Source organism: Pollachius pollachius (genome assembly GCF_949987615.1).
Source record: "Pollachius pollachius genome assembly, chromosome: 12".
In the NCBI taxonomy this organism is placed as follows: domain Eukaryota; kingdom Metazoa; phylum Chordata; class Actinopteri; order Gadiformes; family Gadidae; genus Pollachius; species Pollachius pollachius.
In genome coordinates, this window is record NC_136945.1 from 20,457,047 (window position 1) to 20,477,775 (window position 20,729).

Here is a 20,729-nt window from a genome sequence, read left to right on the forward strand (position 1 = left end):
ACGGGTCTATAATGACATGTTTTATTGACGTCCACAGACAGTGAGAGGTGGATGAAGAGGTCTCCAGACGCATGCCGTTTCTCTGAAATATAGCTCATATTTTAGCCTCAAGAACGATTGTTGCCGCTTCCGGTATGTAGAACTTATTTACAATCTTTACAACTGTGGTGTCCTGTACAAAATAGGGAAATCAGGTTTTACAAAGGATCCTTTAGAAAAAAGAAAGTTCAATTATCCCGTTTTTTTTAAAAAGGAAAAAACAATGGGAATGGGAATCCTCCCCGTAAAAGAAGCCTCGACATGGTCAACATCTCCTCGTCACACCGCGACTTTACATGCATGGAGAACACTTGTTTTTAAACCCATCACATTTGCACAAAGTGACTTCACATACCGCGTTACATTTGTAAGTCTTATTTTTAGTTCACGACAAGATTGACAAAAGGATGACTATTCAGCAACCTGTATTGGCCTGAGCTCCCCCCACTCCTAACTGCAACCAGAGTCGCAGGGACCTCAACTATAGAGGTCTATTTCCATCGTCAAGTCAGTGTTTAATCTCCCCTTGACGGCCACTGAAGAGAATTAAGACCATGATGCACCTTGTTCCAGTCACATTTCATGCAACCACGCTGCCACTCATCATCAATAAGGCTTTACACTCTTTGCATGTACTGCAAATCCACTTTGGTCCAGAGATCTCCGTCCTCCATCTGGTGGACACTACTACTCCCAGACTAGCGATCACCAACACTGGCAGAAGTTGCTGTTTTAGTCGGTTCAAACCAAACACACGTCACAGCTATCACAGAGCAACAGGCACAATAACCAGTGAATGGGATGATGGTGACACAAGAGGGAGTGACTCCTGTATGGGGGGCCTATCCTAACATCAATTAAGGTGGGGGCGTTGAAGACTACCTCAAGTATTTACAAGGACAAGCTTCTCTTTTGATTGGGAGCCAGAGGAGCCACTAAATGCTGGGCATCATTGGGTCACATGACGGTAGCTTGGCATGGGGGTCATTTAGGTAGAAGGGCAGTCAGCTGCAGAAGTTAAATGGTAAAACAATCATTAGGTGTATGCAAAGGTGCAAAGAAAATAAACCGAGAAGCTCTGTAAATGTAGTTTGGCTATGCCGTTAAAATTATAAAGCAGTTTTCACTACATTTAGATTGGTCCGACATTCTTTTAGGTTGTTATGTATGTACACAAGTGAAAAATCTCAGGCCTGACGACACATGGAATGGACAAACAACATTTTGGATGACAACAAACACCATAGCCCACGTTTGGACCGCACTTTGTCATCTATTAGAACCTTATTTTGAGTATAAAATAATAATTACACTAAGTAGGCTACATTGAAGTAAACGTCCATGTGGGGGTCACATATTGTGGCTTTTTAAACCAAAATTTCTCTCGACTTTCCATAGAATGAGAGCATGTTCTGCGTACCACTGTTTCTTTAAACATACTTTACAACCATCAACACCGCAACGATGTGCCACATTATATATTTTAACAAGGTTATTTTTTTAAAGTGAAAAAACTTTATGCCTTAGATCTGTTCAAACAGAACCGTCTCCTACTAACACTTGTCAAAGGAATTATAAAAATGACTTTTATTTTGTAGCTTACCTGGCTGTAAATACACTATATTGAATGGTACATTTTGTGAAAGACCCAAGTATCTAAATAAGTACCTAGCTTTTTATATATGTATGGATATTGGACAAAGATGCAGCAAATATGTGTTGAATGAAGCGGGGAAAGATGGCTTTCGATTCCCCCAAAACTTGCAAAAAATGCTCATGTCTGTTATGGTTGCTATTTGCACACTGCCGCTTATAATACTATTAATACAATTACTAATCAGAATCAGAATCATAACAATAATAAGGCTCTTCCTTACAAGCGCTCTGAATGGTTGAAGTGGTCAGATGGCAGTGTGTTTCTAAATCAAACCTATACATTCATACAAGGTGAAAAACGTTGGAAAAAAACCAAACCGGACCGTCCAAAAAAGCACAAGATGGACCTACAGTATTTGGTTCAGCATATTAGATATTCGCACCATGCAACTAGTGTAAATAAAACAACTCATATAGCGATGAGAGATCATCTTCACATGAACAACATGACCAATATATGATATCTAGGGCATGGGAGGGGGGGAACGTTTTAAAAATAAACACTCAGGAAGAGACGAGATGGGACGCAAATTGCATCGGCTGGGGCTGTACCTCCGGTGTGATGTGGCGTGCCTATGTCCGAGTACAGACTGAAGTAATACTGTATACCTGATTCATATGGCCTTAGTGTCAAACACTGCTGAGTTGGATCAAGTCGGCGATGGCAAAGGAACAGGAACAGGGAACACACGGGGTTGCGGGGCAAAGGGGCACAGAGAGAAGCCTAGAAGCTCCGGGGGGGGTTTCACGCAGACGAGCACGACGGCACTTGTGACACGAGCACGCCTAGCGTGCGAGATGACGGGCTACGCGAGCGGACCGGGGGTCGTCCGCCGCTGATAGATATTCTGGGGTCATCCTCGCCGTGGTATGAGTGTTAAAGAGTCGACAGCAGACGGGATGACAGCGCTCGCCTAAGCACCGTGACCTGCTCGAAGCTGACTTTGCCGAGTCCTGGCGTTTAAGGCATACGGTTTGACTGAACCCAGACAAACCTCACCTGCTTGTGGTCGGGGGACGCCACTGGTTGCATATGTGTAACAGCTGGCCATCGAAGGCATGATAACTGGGATATGTTTTTATAGAGAACCATGCGTTACGAGCTGTACATCTCTCATGCTGTCGTACTCTTCCTACGTGTGGATACCAGTCGCTGCGTGTTAAGACTCGGTGAGTTGTCCTGCTGTGTAGCGGGGGCACCGTGTGCTGTTGCAGGAATCACCTGATTTAGTGCCTAACGACAACGAATAAGAACTAAGCTTACAGGAAGGAGAGCACCTGTCTGATGGAGCTGAGGGCTACGGTGGCCCCTAGAGGACAAACACAACGGAACGCAACAGCTTCTAGAGAATTTTAAACGGCCGATGTAAGTAAAGTTGTTTTTTTGCCTCCCCTAAAAAAAAAAAAGAAATGACAATAAAAAGCTGCAAATGAAACGCAGAACAGTGATGCCGTTGAGGACTCTGTGTTTAAAGTCGAGGCAGGCTGGGGTCCTCTTTGTCTGGGGACTCGATGTAATTGGCCGCCTCTTGTAGTTTCAGGAGCATCGCCATCTACAAGGAGAGAAAAGACGAACAAGAAACGTTGCAGTAGTTAAGCCCACACAAAACTAATCACTCTTAACCCAAAACGACGTGAGGCTGAAAACCCCCCAAAAAAGTTGTCCTGCAGCAGCATCCCGTTTAAAAAACAGATTGCAGATCTGGTTTGCAGATTAGCAATACAAATTGTAAATACAAGGGGAGACATTTACATTCAGGGCAATTAGCAGATGCTTCTATCCGAAGCCACTTACAATTATTACATTTGTCCGAAGAAAGAGAAACAACAATATATTGCCGTCGGTGCAGCTCAGATGTTCATATAACCAAACGGCAAGCATTAACAATCATGAGGCTAACCAATTCCCCATACAACAAAGATCGATAGGATAAGGTGCTGTTAGGCAGCGGGGTTCTAGGTGCTTGGTTCTGCCTCTCTGCCCGTTGCCTCTTCTTATGCACCGGATTACCCAGACCGCACTTTACACTTCACCCAGACCGTAACAAGACGCTACACAATGCTAAGTACTAGTAGTTTTAAAGGTCCCATGACATGCCAGCAGGTGTGAGTGTGATCAGCCGTCACACAACTAGGTGGACGCGCCCACTTGTGATGTCATAAGGGGGCCGATTTTCAAAACGGCTCGTCGCGGCTAATCACACTCACACCTGGCGGCACGTCACGGGACCTTTTGTATTATAGTTTTATTTTACCTGTTCTACTTCGTAAGAGCGCTAGTGCACAGCCACAGTAGGGGCCATAACAGTCACTAAACGGGAGCACCAGGGCTCTAGCTAGCGGCTAGCGGCTAGCGGCGGACTCACCAGGGGGTCTGAGTCCATGGAGCTGGGGGGCGTCTCCTGGAGCCGCAGCTCGCTGGCGGGGCCGGGGCCCCCCGAGGGCCCGCTGGGGGGCGGCAGGTGCAGCAACTTGGCCTGGTCCTGCTTGGCTGAGGGCCAGGGCAGGCTGCCCCTCACCCACTCCACGGGGTCCTCCCAGGGCGCCTTCTGCCCCCCGTGGACCTGAGCCAATCAGAGAGCAGACGTAAACATCGTCTGTCAGGATATGTGTAGGGGCGAGGGGGGACTTAGGGGCATGAGAGACGCAGGGCTGGTTTCCGACCGGTCAACTATGTCTTTCCCTCTCTGTCCTATATTGTTAGTTAGTGGTGGCACGGTCGCTCACCAGTTTACCGCCCAGACCACTTCACAGATGTGGTTCATCTGAAAGTGGTCTGAGTGGTTAAGTGGCGGACGACCAGAGCCAAATGTGTGTGTGTGTGTGTGTGTGTGTGTGTGTGTGTGTGTGTGTGTGTGTGTGTGACATGTTTGTGTGAGTGTGTGTGAGTGAGTATGTGTCTGTGTGAGTGAAAGTGTGTGAGAGTAATTGAGTGGCTGTCTCTCTATCTGAGTGAGTGAGTGTGTGAGTGTCTGTGTGAGTGAGAGTGTGTGAGTGAGTGAGTGAGTGAATGAGTGAGAGAGTGAGTGAGTGAGTGAGTGAGTGAGTGAGTGAGTGAGTGTGTGAGTGTCTGAGTGAGAGCGTGTGAATGAGTGAGTGAGTGAGTGAGTGAGTGAGTGAGTGAGTGTTTGAGTGTCTGTGTGAGTGAGTGTGTGAGTGAGAGTGTGTGAATGAGTGAGTGAGTGAGTGAGTGAGTGAGTGAGTGAGTGTGTGAGTGTCTGTGTGAGTGAGTGTGTGAGTGAGAGTGTGTGAATGAGTGAGTGAGTGAGTGAGTGAGTCTGACCTTGAAGCCGTCCTTGGCCCCTTCCTGGAGGTAGGGGATGATGGAGTGGTTCCACAGGTCAATGAACCACGAGCGGAAGTCCTCCACCGTCACGGGACAGGAGAGGAAGAAACACGGCCCTGAGAGAGAGACAGAGAGAACGAGAGAACGAGAGAGAGACAGAGACAGAGAGAGAGAGAGAGACAAAAAGAGACAAAGAGAGAGAGAATAAACAATGAGGAAAGAAACCTCTAAGACTGACTGGACAGAAATGTCCGAAGGGTGTGACCAACCAGGTTAATTACTAATTGACTGACAACACAACAGCCAACAAATGCGGCTTTTGACATTGGTTGACATTGTGTGCCTCCGTACCGATAAGGAAGTCGGAGGTGCTGTGCTTCTCCAGGAAGGCGTGCAGGTGATACCACAGCTTGGGCACCCAGTCCAGCACCCGGAGGAGGTCCTCGTTGGTCAGGTTCCTCTCGTCCTCCGACTCCATCAGCTTCCTGTGGAGGTAGCGCACCAGGAAGCCGTTGGCCGGCTCCACGTTGTTGGAGAACGTCACCATCCTGGTTTCAAGTGGAAGGAGAAGGTAAAGCTTTTTTTATTCACACAGAACGTAACATAACACAACATGTACGGTTGACAGAATTATGATGACGTCACCATCCTGGTGTCCCATGGAAGGAGAATGCAAGTCTATGAAATTAATTTCACATATCACTGAAAGCACAGAGGCTGTCCTTGTGTTGAACCTCTTACCTGAAGCTGAGATGAAGGCTGTTGTTAGCAGTCATCTTCACCGGCTGATTGCTTGTCCCAATGATGTAAGGACTATTTAAACAAATCACATGTTAGGATACAATATATATGTAAGTATATCATTTAACTTTATGACAACGGCTATCACATAATATATGACCAGTCTATAGGGAACCTACCATTTATGATATTTGCAGGTGAGCGCCCCGTTCACCAGCTCACTGATGGAGATCGCGTCGTTGATGTCGTCCAGGATGATCACCAGCGGTATCTCCGATGTGCTCGTCTCCCGGTCGATTTGATTGGCCAGGTTAGACAGGTAGAGCTGTAGGTCCTGATGAGGGTAAAGACCAGGGTAAAGACCAAACCAAAGACTCGAGGAACAACATCGAACAGCACGCAGAGATCATCAATACGAAAACAACCCTCCCTGTTGTAGAGTGTGATACTTGCATCCGACCACTAGGGGCAGCAGTGCCATTGATGTGTACAAGAACCTATCCTGAGCTAGCCAGTGGATACATGCTCGCTATACGGGAGAGCCACGTTTTCAGATTGACAACAAATAAGTAAAGAGTAAAGTCTGTGTCAGTCTAGTTAATGTTAGTACATTTATATTTAGGGCATTTAGCAGACGCTTTTATCCAAAGCGACTTACTTAACGGTTAATAAACATAGACACACCGACGGCGGAGTCAACCACGCAGGGCGACAGCCAGCTCGTCAGGAGCAGTCAGGGTGAGGCACCTTGCTCAGAGACAGCTAGGAGGGACCGGGTATCGAACTAGCAACCTTCAGGTTACTAGTCAACCTGCTCTACCTCCTGAGCTAAGCCAACCCCTTATACCCGATATACCACATTCCCTGTGAACCCCCCACCCCCCGGAGGCTGTGATTGGCCGGCGGCTCACCTTGCAGGACTGGCGGTGCATGTTGAAGGTGACCACGATCCCGGCGCCGACCTCGCGGGCGCTGCGCTCCACCAGGTACTCGGCGAGGCGCGTGGTGAGGTACGACTTCCCCGTGCCGCTGGGCCCAGACAGGATGATGCGACGGTGCTTCAGCAGCAGGCTGATGTAGTGCTGCATCATCGCCTTGGGGATCAGCGTCTCGAAGACCAGGCTGTCCACGCACTTCTCCTTCAGGCCTGGACCCAGAGGAGAAGGTTATCAGACATGAGGGCCTCAGACAGACCAGGCTGTCCACACACTTCTCCTTCAGGCCTGGACCCAGGGGAGAAGGTTATCAGACATGAGGGCCTCAGACAGACCAGGCTGTCCACACACTTCTCCTTCAGGCCTGGACCCAGGGGAGAAGGTTATCAGACATGAGGGCCTCAGACAGACCAGGCTGTCCACACACTTCTCCTTCAGGCCTGGACCCAGGGGAGAAGGTTATCAGACATGAGGGCCTCAGACAGACCAGGCTGTCCACGCACTTCTCCTTCAGGCCTGGACCCAGGGGAGAAGGTTATCAGACATGAGGGCCTCAGACAGACCAGGCTGTCCACGCACTTCTCCTTCAGGCCTGGACCCAGAGGAGAAGGTTTTAAGACATGAGGGCCTCAGACAGACCAGGCTGTCCACGCACTTCTCCTTCAGGCCTGGACCCAGGGGAGAAGGTTATCAGACATGAGGGCCTCAGACAGACCAGGCTGTCCACGCACTTCTCCTTCAGGCCTGGACCCAGGGGAGAAGGTTATCAGACATGGGACCCTCAGACAGACCAGGCTCTCAACGCACTTCTCCTTCAGGCCTGGACCCAGAGGAGAAGGTTTTAAGACATGAGGGCCTCAGACAGACCAGGCTGTCCACGCACTTCTCCTTCAGGCCTGGACCCAGAGGAGAAGGTTTTAAGACATGAGGGCCTCAGACAGACCAGGCTGTCCACGCACTTCTCCTTCAGGCCTGGACCCAGGGGAGAAGGTTATCAGACATGAGGGCCTCAGACAGACCAGGCTGTCCACGCACTTCTCCTTCAGGCCTGGACCCAGGGGAGAAGGTTATCAGACATGGGACCCTCAGACAGACCAGGCTCTCAACGCACTTCTCCTTCAGGCCTGGACCCAGAGGAGAAGGTTTTAAGACATGAGGGCCTCAGACAGACCAGGCTGTCAACGCACTTCTCTTTCAGACCTTGACCCAAAGGAGAAGATTTGAAGACATGAGAGTCTCAAATATGCTGAGATAGTAGGCTGTTCTGACCGTGGTTTCCTCAAACGCGAGGATGTCAAGACTCTTGAGCCTCATCCATACATATATGGGTATTTCAATTTTTCTGTTTTTTCGCCTTCCAGGGTGGAGTTTAAATGCACTGTATTTGTGTGGACCGGTGACATAGAGGTTTTGAAAACAATGCAACACAATGATCTCGATTTACACATCATGGCGATTGTTGTGTCTGACTTTGAGCATTTGACCGAAAACGAAAAAGACACTACCATTGGTGGACTACCATTGTGTTGGAGGCTATTACTGTCAGGTTTATTGACATGTTCACAAGTCAACCAAGCGTTAGTTCCTCGTGTGCCCGACGTGCTGTGTTGTTGTTGTTGTGTCGCCACCTTTTGGCTGGGCATGCTTCAGTGAGCGTTCTGAATCGTTTTGGCGTTCCCTTGCTGACGGAGATATTTTCTATAACACAGTTGGGCGTGGCAGAAAATAAAGTGGGAAGAAAACGTTTGCATAGACGGGTGGACAAAGTCTAAGAGGAGGTTGATTCCAAAGCATAAGCCGGTTCACACACACTTGTCCTTCTTGTCCATCGCTATGAGATTGAGGGACCTTAAGGATCTAAAAGCCAGGCTGTCACCACGCTTTTCCTTCAGACCTTCCCAAAGGTTAGAGAGCCCTTCTACACTTGCACAAGGGGGTTTAGAGAAGGTTAAGAAAGGTTTCCCTCAGAAAGGGAAACCACAAGGATATCCACACAGTCCTCCTTCATGGCTTCTTCAGGGGGTTAGGTTCTTAGACATTCGACTTCAAACACGAGGCGATCCAGACACTTGAAACCAGCAGCAGGGGTCAGAGGAGGCCCTCAGATATTAGGACCTCAAACTCTGCACACCTCCCCTTCAAACCTTTACTAGGACCAGAATCTCCTCACACCTCCCCTTCAACCCTTCCCCAGAGGTTAAGGCAGGTCCTTAGACAGGCCACAGGGCTATAATAAACGATTGGAGGAATGTCGGTATGGAAAGTTGCAAAGTGACAAATGCCAGCCAAGAATTCAGACACGCGTAGGCATGCACACACTGTGCGCAGGGCACCCGCGCACGGAGTGCGTACATAAGGCTGGGTTACGGCGGCCGTGCGATGCCCAGCATGTACGACACGACGGTACAAAGAGCATGTTCTGTAGGGCAGGTTTCCATCGCCTCTCCCATCTATCATAAACAACTCAAGACTCTTAACGGCGTATTCTCAAAATAGTTTCAGATCAAGCACCCGTAGTCCTCCCCCTGTTAGGCGGTGTCGGGTGGTGCCCCCACCTTGGGTGTCACCGCTGCCATTGCTCCCGCCTCCTTTACCTCCACAGGGGGTCTGGATGCGGAGGGTGTATCTGGGACCAGCTGGGTCTGCCTGCCTGCCTGCAGCACCGGGCTGCGGAGAGGGGGATCATGTTACCCAGGATCCTGTCTGCCCTGGGGCCCCCCTCTCTCGCCCCGCAAGCCCTCCTCCTGCATACCAGTCGGCCAGGGCAGGGAGGGGCCGACTGCCAGCCGAGAGCCCCCCTCCCTGGGGAGCTCCGCTGGTCAGGCACGGCTTTAAACTCGCCGACGGTCTCCGCGTACGTGCTGAGAACCACACCAGGCCCCCCTTACAGAAGACAGACCTTCTGCATTAGCGCTGAGAGGCTCCGGTCTGTCCGCTCTGACAGGGGAGGCCTGCGACGAGGGGTCGGTGATAGATGGAGGAACCCCCGATGAGCCGGAGCGCAGAGTGACCTCTGAGACAGGGAGAGACGGGGGCAGGTGTGGCTGGTCTAATAACGAGGTCCCCGTGTGGTTCAGCGTTTCTCAGAAGTCTAGAAACAGGCTTCCAGACGCCTCTGAGAAGATAGGCCCACCCACACCGTTCTATAAGGCAATACATGCAAACGACAAGTCTACTATAAGAAAAGTACTACAGAAAATAAACTACTATTGAGAGACCCCCTGAACCCCAGCCCTGTCCTCTGCCACCTCTCTCATGCCCCGTGTCTCCTACTATTAAGCAACTGCCACTGCAAATGATGAATAACTAAATCCTATACTACACAGAGTTAAAATCAAACATTTTAACGATAATATGATGTTCCCCCTCCCCATAATGCATCACATAACAGAATAAATTCTGTTCATGGTTACCTTTCAAAAATAATGTCCAAAAAATGGACAATAATAAAACTATAAATCCACTGCAGGAAAAGTAGGAGTGGAACACAGCCAGGGTTTGCGTCAAGGTAAATCCCTAGGCGTAAAAATAACAAACAATGTAAAAAAACGACTATCTGCACATGGCCCCTCACACACCTTTGAGGGCCACGGTGATGCTGGTGGGGCCCCGGGACATACACCGGGAGGGCTGGCTCTCAGGGGCCTCTCCTCCCAGGACCCTCTTGATGTGGCCCATGTTGTAGCTGTAGATGGAGTCCGTGGACAGGCCCAGGCTGGCCGTGGGGTCCACCTTGGCGATGTACACCTGGGACACACACACAGCATGCTAGCGTGAAGATGCGGGGACTCAAACACACCTGAAATGTCTTTATTCCGTTTTTGCCGTCGTAGATGCAGACTGGATGTAGCACTGCATACATGCAAAAGGTGTCCACCAAGTATTTTTTTAATCCTCCGGATTCCCTTTTTAGTCATTAAGCAGACACTCGTGTAAAAAGGGACAACAGTTTCAGTGAATACATGTAGCTAAGAAGCTATAAGCTTGCAGACATTGGGGTTCGAACCCAGAACTGTAACCACTAGAACGTCCTAATGACATACTGCTCTGGGCTAGAACTCTGTGATGTGGACCCCGCCCTTCGCCTCACCTTAAGAGCCTGACTGACGGCTGAATCCAGCATCGGCCAATCCATGCGCCCGTTGACTCTCACGGTACCAACGAAGAAGTCCTGCTGCTTCACCTCCTGAGAGAACGACCGAGGAAGAGGCTCGCGTTAACGGTCACACTCAGGGGGGGAAGCCGGTTGGAAACACATCGAGGGCAGGCCTGGGAGACCACTGACCTCCTTGAAGACCTGGAGGTCCGCCACACAGACCACCACGCGCACCCTGTGGTCGTCCCTCTGTAGGGAGGAGCTGACGGAGTCCGCAGGGAAGAAGACATCTGGGGGGTGGGGGGGTGAACCATACAGAGTATGAGGGAGATAATAGAGATGGTCCAATACAATTCTTTCCTTCCCGATTCCGATTCCTGAACTTGAGTATGTCGTCCGATACCGAGTGTATACCGATAGTAAAAGTAAGAACCGAAAAGTGAACCGACTTTACAGCAATGTAAAGTCGGTTCACTTTTCGGTTCTTACTTTTACTAGATCATTTACATTGGTAATCTATAATGAGAGTAATACATTTTTATTCTTGCAGTTAAGCTTCCGTGCATCCATCAAACGACGTCACGATTAAACCCCACAGCACTGTTTCTTCAGGAGTCACTGTATCGTCCCCCCCCATAAAGACGGACTAAGTCAGGAACTAGGGATAAAACAGTCCCTGACTTAGTCCTGTGGGGGTCCCCCCATAGACCGGCAGCTACCTGAGCAGGAGCTGTCGCTGAGCACCCGGCTGTAGCTCTTGGGCAGGTGGGCCGACTGGCGGGGCGAGGTGCCCCCCATGGCGGTGAGGCCTGAGGACTGCGAGGCCGAGCTGGAGGGCCCCCCACCTGAGGGGGTGGGCGACGGGGGCCCGCCCGTCTTCAGCTGGTCGTTCTCCGCCTTCAGGTTCTCCACTGTCCTCTGTGGAGCAGACACACACACACACACACACACACACACACACACACACACACACACACACACAGTCAGGGCGCGTTCCAATAGACGCTGTGCGGCGACTCCACTCGCGCTTGTTCTCTTAATCTTCTAAATTATCTGTTTGATTCAAATTCAAATTCAAGTTTTATTGGTCACGTTTGCAAAAATAACGTTTAACATACAGTGAAATTAAAAAGGGGTCACCACTCATTGTGTCATTCATTGTGTAAATTACTGGAACCAGAATTAATAATAGTAATTTAAAAACAGACATCTCTTAATGAGGTGATGATATAAATACAGTCATTAAAAAAACTAAAAATATAAAAATACAAAAAAATCAGTATAAAAGTGCCTAGAAAGTGGTGCAGGAAGTGCAAGAGTGCCAGTTATAGTGCACCGGAGTTAAGCAGTCTAACTGCCAGCAGAAAGAAGCTCCCGACCCGTGTTGTACCAAACGATGTGTAGAGGGCGAGAGAAGAAGCCTGAGAGCGGTGTCTGAAGCGTTGTATTTACGTTCAGGGCATTAAGCAGACGCTTCCAAAGCAACTAACAATAACTGCATTTGTCAGAAGAAGCCGATTCAGAGCGAGAAGACATCAGCGAACCCTTCCGGGACGCGGGAGGGTTTCCAACTGCCCCATCAGATATAGCTTGTGATTGGTCTAGAACGTCAACATGTGATTTGGCTGTCGCCTCTTAGGTCAGTCCCTCCAGAAAAACGCGATTATGCGATCGCATAATTCAACGCATAATCAGCCAAAGTGCGCATATTCATGCGGGGGCCGCATTTTTTTCAAATATGCCGCACTTTCACCGCATAAATTGCAGATTCCCGCGCAAAATATGTGGGGCTTGCATGATTTCATAATCCCCGCGTATTTGTTGCAAAAAAGTCACATATATCTTAGCAGAAAGTTGACAAATGTTGCGTTTACTTCACACAAGAGCAGCCATTTCCCCCTGTTGCCATGGGAACGTTATGAAGTGACGCAATTACGCGATGTGAATGACGTGAACTCCCGCATTTTTTGCAAGTTCCCACAATTTCATCGCATAAAATTGCATAAATATGCCGCATATTTCATCGCATTTTTTAAGAAAACGTTCCGCATAATCAAGGATTTTTGGCCACAACAATCACAAAAAAACGCAGCGTTTTTCTGGAGGGACTGTTAGGTGTCTGTTTGTGTGCGTGTGTGTGTGTGAGGTCGGGTGGTGCCTCCACCTGCATGCTGGTCATGGCCTCCTGCAGCTGCTCCAGCTGGTGGGCAGAGCTCAGCGCCTCCAGGCGGATGTCGGTCAGCTTGCGCTCCTTCTCCCAGAGCTCCGAGCGCAGGGTGCACACCTCCTTCTCCTCCCCTGGCGCCCCCTCCTCAGCCAGGCTGCACAGGACACGGAGGAGACCGAGAGTTAGGGTCACTGGTTCAGAGGACCAGTGGTTCAGAGGACCAGTTAGGATCACTGGTTCAGAGGACCAGTTAGGATCACTGGTCCAGAGGACTGGATAGGATCACTGGTTCAGAGGACCACTGGTTCAGAGGACCAGTTAGGATCACTGGTCCAGAGGACTGGATAGGATCACTGGTTCAGAGGACCAGTTAAGATCACTGGTTCAGAGGACTGGCTAGGATCACTGGTTCAGAGGACCAGTTAGGATCACTGGTTCAGAGGACTGGATAGGATCACTGGTTCAGAGGACCACTGGTTCAGAGGACCAGTTAGGATCACTGGTCCAGAGGACTGGATAGGATCACTGGTTCAGAGGACCAGTTAGGATCACTGGTTCAGAGGACTGGTTAGGATCACTGGTTCAGAGGACCAGTTAGGATCACTGGTTCAGAGGACCAGTAAGGATCACTGGTTCAGAGGACCTGCTAGGATCACTGGTTCAGAGGACCAGTTAGGATCACTGGTTCAGAGGACCACTGGTTCAGAGGACCAGTTAGGACCACTGGTTCAGAGGACCAGTTAGGATCACTGGTTCAGAGGACTGGCTAGGATCACTGGTTCAGAGGACTGGCTAAGATCACTGGTTCAGAGGACCACTGGTTCAGAGGACCAGTTAGGATCACTGGTTCAGAGGACCAGTTAGCACTGGTTCAGAGGACCAGTAAGGATCACTGGTTCAGAGGACCAGCTAGGATCACTGGTTCAGAGGACCAGTTAGCACTGGTTCAGAGGACCAGTAAGGATCACTGGTTCAGAGGACCAGTTAGGATCATGGGTTTGGAGAAACGCTTCAAAACAAAAAATGTAATCCGTCCAAACACTGGCACTTTTTTTTTTTTTTTTAAATAATAAAATAACTTCCATCTCATTCCATGTCATTTATTAATGTAAAGCAATTAGAAAGTAATTATTTTATTTAAATAGTTTAATTCTATAAAAGGTGCATAATGTAGTGCTAAGCAGTGCGTGACTGTGACTGTGTATCTGTTACTGTTTGTGTGTGTGTGTGTGTGTGTGTGTGTGTGTGTGTGTGTGTGTGTGTGTGTGTGTGTGTGTGTGTGTGTGTGTGTGTGTGTGTGTGTGTGTGTGTGTGTGTGTGTGTGTGTGTGTGTGTGTGTGTGTGTCGGTGTGTGTGTGCGTCTGTGTGTGTGTGTGTGTGTGTGTGTGTGTGTTACTGTTTGTGTGTGTGTGTGTGTGTGTGTGTGTTACTGTTTGTGTGTGTGTGTGTGTGTGTGTCGGTGTGTGTGTGCATCGGTGTCTGTGTGTGTGTGTGTGTTACTGTTTGTGTGTGTGTGTGTGTGTGTGTTACTGTTTGTTTGTGTGTGTGTCGGTGTGTGTGTGTGTGTGACCCGGGTCAGTACCAGGAGGACGAGGCGGAGGCGGAGATCTTCAGGGACGGGGGGGAGATGTCGCGGGCGTGGCGGATCTTGGGTGAGGAGGGCGCCGAGGTCTCCGGGGTGGAGATCTCCTCGATGTCGGCGTAGGACAGCGACAGCTTGGAGCCCTTCTTGCTGAAGGCCTTGTTGAAGGAGCTCCGCAGCTGGGGGGAGACACACACACACACACACACACACACACACACACACACACATGAGGGAGGCTGCAGGGGTCAGGGCTGGGGTATAGGGACTCTCTCACCGGGACCCTGGGGCCTTGTGCTAGTCTGCTAGGAGGGGGTGCTGAGAGATCGGGGGGGGGCTAGGGTACAGGGGTCTCTCACTGGAACCCTGGGGGTCTGTGATAGGCTGCTTGGAGGGATGAATGAGTGCATTTGGTTACATGAAAGGGGCTGACGTTATTTCAATTTCTATATCGTTGTTTTTTTTAGGAATCTTCTGACCAAATTATAGTCATCATCCCAGATTCTGTGGTTTAAAATAAACCGATTATAATCACGGCATGCTGGCGAGATCTCTCCTCTCGGAAGCATCAGAGCTTCCTGTCTAAATAAAGAAAGTGAGCTGTTTACGTCCCTCCCAGCCGGTGGGGGGGTCAGACTGCGTGTCACTGGATAATCATGAAGAGCCGCAGTCAGCACAGCGCAGAGCCAACACACATGGAACAATAAAGCTTATTCAAACTGTTAGTGATGCCCCAGCCAAAGAGTCAAGCCCATGTCAAGATGAGGATGATTCATACTACAGTCACCCAGCTGAACCCAGCTCGGCAACAAACAATAGAGACACAACCTACAATGGAGTGCTGACTAAGACACGAGATGGGACATGGAAACGGTCTGACCTGAGTTATGACACAGTGATGGAGATGAGTGCTCTGGTGAATGGAGCTTGGAGCGGCGTGATTCACAACCTTGGGGTCAGGACCTCAAGTTGCCTGTACTGCGTATGGGGGTCGTGGTAGAATGTTTACACATCAGCTAGCTATGTAAGATGGTGAGTTTTACATTCGGTTTCCATTGGGGTGTTGTTAAAGGGGTGATATCATGCCACCAGGTGTGAGTGTGATCAGCCATTACAAGCCGTTTGAAAATCTGTCTTTCCTTGTGCCTTAGTGACATCACAAGTGCCTGTCCACCTACATGTATGCTGGATAGATCACTCGGCCAGCCTGACCGACTGCCAGACTGTAGCAAATGTTGCTAATCACGCTCACACCTGGTGGCATGATATCACCCCTTTAAAAAGGTTTGGAAGGTCTCATAAACGTCTGACATGTACAGACCAATACCTAGTGATAAGTAAGAGCTACTACTCCTTACTTAGGCTGCCCCGATGCAAATACTTTACGCTCCCTGTGACTGACTGATATCTCCTGAAGAGGTTATGGATCAAAATGATACAAGGTCCCCAAAATTGAAATGGGTCTCAAAAATGGTCAGGCCTAGAAAATGGGGTCGCGAGCCGGGAAAGGTTGAGAAGCACTGGGTTAGAGACAGGAGTAAGCAGGGTTAGGAGGAGTTAAGATCCAAGACGCCACACGACTTACCTCAAACACCTAAAACAAAGAGCAGGGAGGCGTGAAGGAGACACGAGAGGCACACTTAAAAAACAGAACCAGGACAAGAGGACACAACGGTTACACTCAGCGGCACCGTTGCACATGCGGGGCCGAGGGTCTCATTCACACGGGAGCCGTCTCGACTCCATCTTGGTTCCGAGCACTAGCTGGGCAGGGCTGCTGGTGCTCAGAACCAAGATGGACGCCGGGCGAACGAGGTCAACAGCAGGAGAGAGAGCTGCTTTCCTCAACTGAGACGTTAGACATATGATATCAAAGACATCATCCCAAGTGCAACTGTATTGGGATGTCAACAAAGAATGTTCATTTTTAATATTGAGACTCTTATTGTTGTTGTAATCTATGTTACAAGGCCTTGAATTGCACACTCAGTCTCTCTGTGGGAAATGCCACATTAATTATGAAGGAGAAACCGGAGCCCGGCGGTCATAACAGCTAATCGATAACTCCGAGTGTCGGTTAACCTATATCCAACACCAGAGAGATAGGGCGCTGATCGGATTACGTCGTCTGGCTGTCTCCTCCGGTGCTCAGCATTACTGATACCGTCCGGGCCCTGAGACAGACATCCCCACAGTGGCATATCTAATGCAATAAGCCCTACTTCCCACCAGTTCTGCTCAGAACGCAGCGTCTGCAGTGCTTAGCCCGACGCCCGGAGGGATAATTGGGGCTACGACTCACAAGGGCCGAGCGCTCCAGAGTGTGCGCCGCGGGGGTTTCTTCCTGTCGCACGGGTCTCGCTTCATGACCTCACTTCATCGCATCGACCGGTCGCGCGGACAGCGTCGGCGATTGCCTCGAGGAATGCGGCGCTCCGCGCGACATTAGCTTTAAACCGTTAATTATTTAGCACAAACACGGGACGCATCCGCGCGTTAACGCATTTGGCTTAGACGGGCACGCCGGCGTTTAGGAGGGTGCAATCGATTGCGAGTGGGGAAAACGATCGGGGCTGTTCTAGGTTCGGTGTGTGTGTTGGGACGGTTGGCGGCCATCTTGTCCTCACCCAGCTCTTCTTCTTCTTCTTCTTGGCCTCCTGCTCCTTCAGGCTGCCCATGCTGGAGTGGCTGGTGACGCTGTTCAGGCTGGTGATGCTCTCCGACGAGTTCTCACGCCGGATCTCCAGCTCTGCCCAACGCAACAGTAGAAAACAAGACCTTTATCGTCTATCTGAGGCTGGACAATGTCACACAAAAAACAACACCGCACCACTTTATCCCCAGGCGTCGACAAGCTCTTTGGAAACCAGAACAAAGCAGATTGAATTACTAACGAGAACAATGAACCTAAACTTGAAAAATCGTTTTCTATAGTCATACATCATTCCTCATTAGAAACACAAATCAAATTCACTTGGTGTAATCTAAATCCATTGCTGGTCGGTATTAACAAAGTAATAAAGAAAAAAAAAAAAGAAAAAAAGGAAAACAATAATAATATCACTATAGAAACACAATGTTGTGTGGTGAGGCAGAGCTTAGGGCCGGGGTCGTAGGTTATAGGTCATGGGGCCCCACCTTGCGGGGCCATGTCCGGGTGGCTCAGGGCCCCCTGGATGATCTCCTGGGCCTCCGTGTTCTTGGTCTTCAGGATCTCGATGGTCTCCTTCAGCTCGCTGAGCTCAGACTCCTGGAGGGGCGACACTCCGGTCTGTAGGGTCACAGGAACCGAGACTCAGTAAGGGGGTCATGGACCAGGACTCAAAGGGGGACCAGAAGGACATGGATCAAGGCTCAAAGGGGGACCAGAAGGACATGGACCAGGACTCAAAGGGGGACCAGAAGGACATGGATCAAGGCTAAAAGGGGGACCAGAAGGACATGGATCAAGGCTCAAAGGGGGACCAGAAGGACATGGATCAGGAGTCAAAGGGGGACCAGAAGGACATGGATCAAGGCTCAAAGGGGGACCAGAAGGACATGGATCAGGACTCAAAGGGGGACCAGAAGGACATGGATCAAGGCTCAAAGGGGGACCAGAAGGACATGGACCAGGACTCAAAGGGGGACCAGAAGGACATGGACCAGGACTCAAAGGGGGACCAGAAGGACATGGATCAAGGCTCAAAGGGGGACCAGAAGGACATGGATCAGGACTCAAAGGGGGACCAGAAGGACATGGATCAGGACTCATAGGGGGCCGAGAGTACATGGATCACGTCTCAGTAGGGTGTCTGGAGGACATGAATCAGGAGCCAGAGGGGGCCTGGAGACTCAGTAGGGTGTCTGGAGGACATGAATCAGGAGCCAGAGGGGGCCTGGAGACTCAGTAGGGTGTCTGGAGGACATGAATCAGGAGCCAGAGGGGGCCAATCAAGGCCCAGTAGGGGAGCGGGAGGTGCAGAGAGACAGGCAGGGAGCCAGGAGGACATGAATCAAGACCCAGAGCAGGAGAGACGGGGGCGAGGGGGTGGTCCACATTCCCCCACGCTTTAGGAAGGGGCTGAGCTCTGTGAAGCGCCGCTCCAACGAGATCCCCAGGGAACCCAAGGAGGTGGAATGTGTGTATGTGATCTCTGCTGAGGGCCCAGGTTATGCAAGGCCGCACCCGATCTACCCCCACCCGATCTACCCCCACCCGATCTACCCCCACCCGATCTACCCCCACCCGATCTACCCCCACCCGATCTACCCCCACCCGATCTACCCCCACCCGATCTACCCCCACCTGATCTACCCCAACCCGATCTACCCCCACCCGATCTACCCCCACCCGATCTACCCCCACCCGATCTACCCCCACCCGATCTACCCCCACCCGACCGAACGTTATGGCGATGCAAAGGGCCTACTACTGTACTACTGTATGGACTTCATATGGCTAATTTGTATTAATTAATTCATATTTGAACATTTTAAGTGTCTATATTTATAAGGATTTTTTAGGGACGGTAAACTATACTGTCTATAGTCTATAGTAAACTACAGACTAACACAACTCGTGTTGTGGACGGTAAACTATAGACTAGCACACTGTGTTCTGGACAGTACACTATAGACTAACACACCTTGTGTTGTGGATAGACAGTGAACAATAGACTAACACACCTTGTGTTGTGGACGGTAAACTATAGACTAACACACCTTGAGTTTCTGGTTAAGACAGTACACAATAGACATACCTTGTGTTCTAGATAGACAGTAACCTATAGACTAACACCTTGTGTTATGGACAGTAAGCAATAGACTAACACACTGTGTTATGGACAGTAACCTATAGACTAACACACTGTGTTATGGACAGTAACCTATAGACTAACACACTGCGTTGTGGACAGTACACTATAGACTAACACACTGTGATATGGACAGTAAACTATAGACTAACACACTGCATTGTGGACAGTAAACTATAGACTAACACACTGCGTTGTGGACAGTAAACAATAGACTAACACACTGTGTTATGGACAGTAACCTATAGACTAACACACTGTGTTATGGACAGTAACCTATAGACTAACACACTGCGTTGTGGACAGTACACTATAGACTAACACACTGTGATATGGACAGTAAACTATAGACTAACACACTGCATTGTGGACAGTAAACTATAGACTAACACACTGCGTTGTGGACAGTAAACTATAGACTAACACACTGCGTTGTGGACAGTACACTATAGACTAACACACTGCGTTGTGGACAGTACACTATAGACGAACACACCTTGCTCTCTGAAGAGTCAGACAGAGTCTGGAGGCGGGCTGTCATCAGGGCCAGACTCTGCTCGAACGCTGCTACCAAATTAGCCTTCGGGGGAGAGAGAGGGATGGAGAAGGGGAGGGAGTGAGAGAGAAGACATGTACAGTGTAAGTCAATGACTGTAATTATGGGCATCACTGTCTGGGAGATTCATGGCACATCAACATACTGGCTTTCTCTCCGTCGGCAGAGAGGGGTGGGTGGATAATATATAGAGAGAGAGAGAGAGAGAGAGAGAGAGAGAGAGAGAGAGAGAGAGAGAGAGAGAGAGAGAGAGAGAGAGAGAGAGAGAGAGAGAGAGACCTAGAGAAAGAGAAAGACGAAGGAAAAGCGAGAGAAAGAGACAGACAGACAGACAGACAAAGGACATTGTGAATATTAGATGGTAGTCGTTCGCTTTGGCACGGCTGATCTTGGACCAGATGGAACATTTTAGACCCTTAAGGAAAACACTGCCCCTATTGTTGTTGTTGTTGACATGCCTGTTTTGATTACTGCCCACATCAGCATTCTCAATATCTGCAGTGAGCTTTGCGGGAGCTTTTCAGACAGACTTCCCAGAAACTCAGTGTTGTTTACATTTAATCCGCATAATAAGAATCACAAAATATCGTAGGATGTAAAAACCGTCCGAGCCACAGTCTACAGATCCTGCAATCAGTGCTTCGAGCACTAAGGAAAAGACGCTAAACCTCAACGAACCACACGACACACACAGGGCCCGGGGCCTTAGGGGCCACAGGGGCCCACGTGGGGGCTCAGGGTTTGAGGGCCCGAGGGGCCCGTGGTCTGATGGGTCCGGGTGCCAGAGGGCCAGCCTGAACCATGCGACAGCGACACGGCCAGAGAGCACTCCAGAAGCAACAGAGGCCCAACCAACCTGGCCCAGCTGCGTCCCC

The 20,729-nt window shown here is 49.8% G+C and overlaps 1 protein-coding gene across 1 annotated transcript in view; it reads right to left on the reverse strand.

The window, feature by feature from the left end:
- Positions 1-47: 47 nt before the first annotated feature.
- nav1b (neuron navigator 1b) overlaps positions 48-20,729 on the reverse strand; it is a 35,605-nt gene continuing 14,923 nt past the window's right edge. The window contains exons 11-26 of the mRNA XM_079747870.1: positions 19,795-19,878; positions 17,641-17,773; positions 17,130-17,251; positions 14,503-14,681; positions 12,918-13,074; positions 11,473-11,671; positions 10,943-11,043; positions 10,748-10,843; positions 10,236-10,404; positions 6,634-6,869; positions 5,902-6,056; positions 5,723-5,794; positions 5,333-5,529; positions 4,979-5,097; positions 4,062-4,259; positions 48-3,248 (exon numbers count right to left, since the gene is read on the reverse strand). Coding sequence (XP_079603996.1) covers positions 3,165-3,248; positions 4,062-4,259; positions 4,979-5,097; positions 5,333-5,529; positions 5,723-5,794; positions 5,902-6,056; positions 6,634-6,869; positions 10,236-10,404; positions 10,748-10,843; positions 10,943-11,043; positions 11,473-11,671; positions 12,918-13,074; positions 14,503-14,681; positions 17,130-17,251; positions 17,641-17,773; positions 19,795-19,878 — 2,301 coding nt within the window. The 3' untranslated portion in view covers positions 48-3,164. The remainder of the gene's footprint in view (positions 3,249-4,061; positions 4,260-4,978; positions 5,098-5,332; positions 5,530-5,722; positions 5,795-5,901; positions 6,057-6,633; positions 6,870-10,235; positions 10,405-10,747; positions 10,844-10,942; positions 11,044-11,472; positions 11,672-12,917; positions 13,075-14,502; positions 14,682-17,129; positions 17,252-17,640; positions 17,774-19,794; positions 19,879-20,729) is intronic.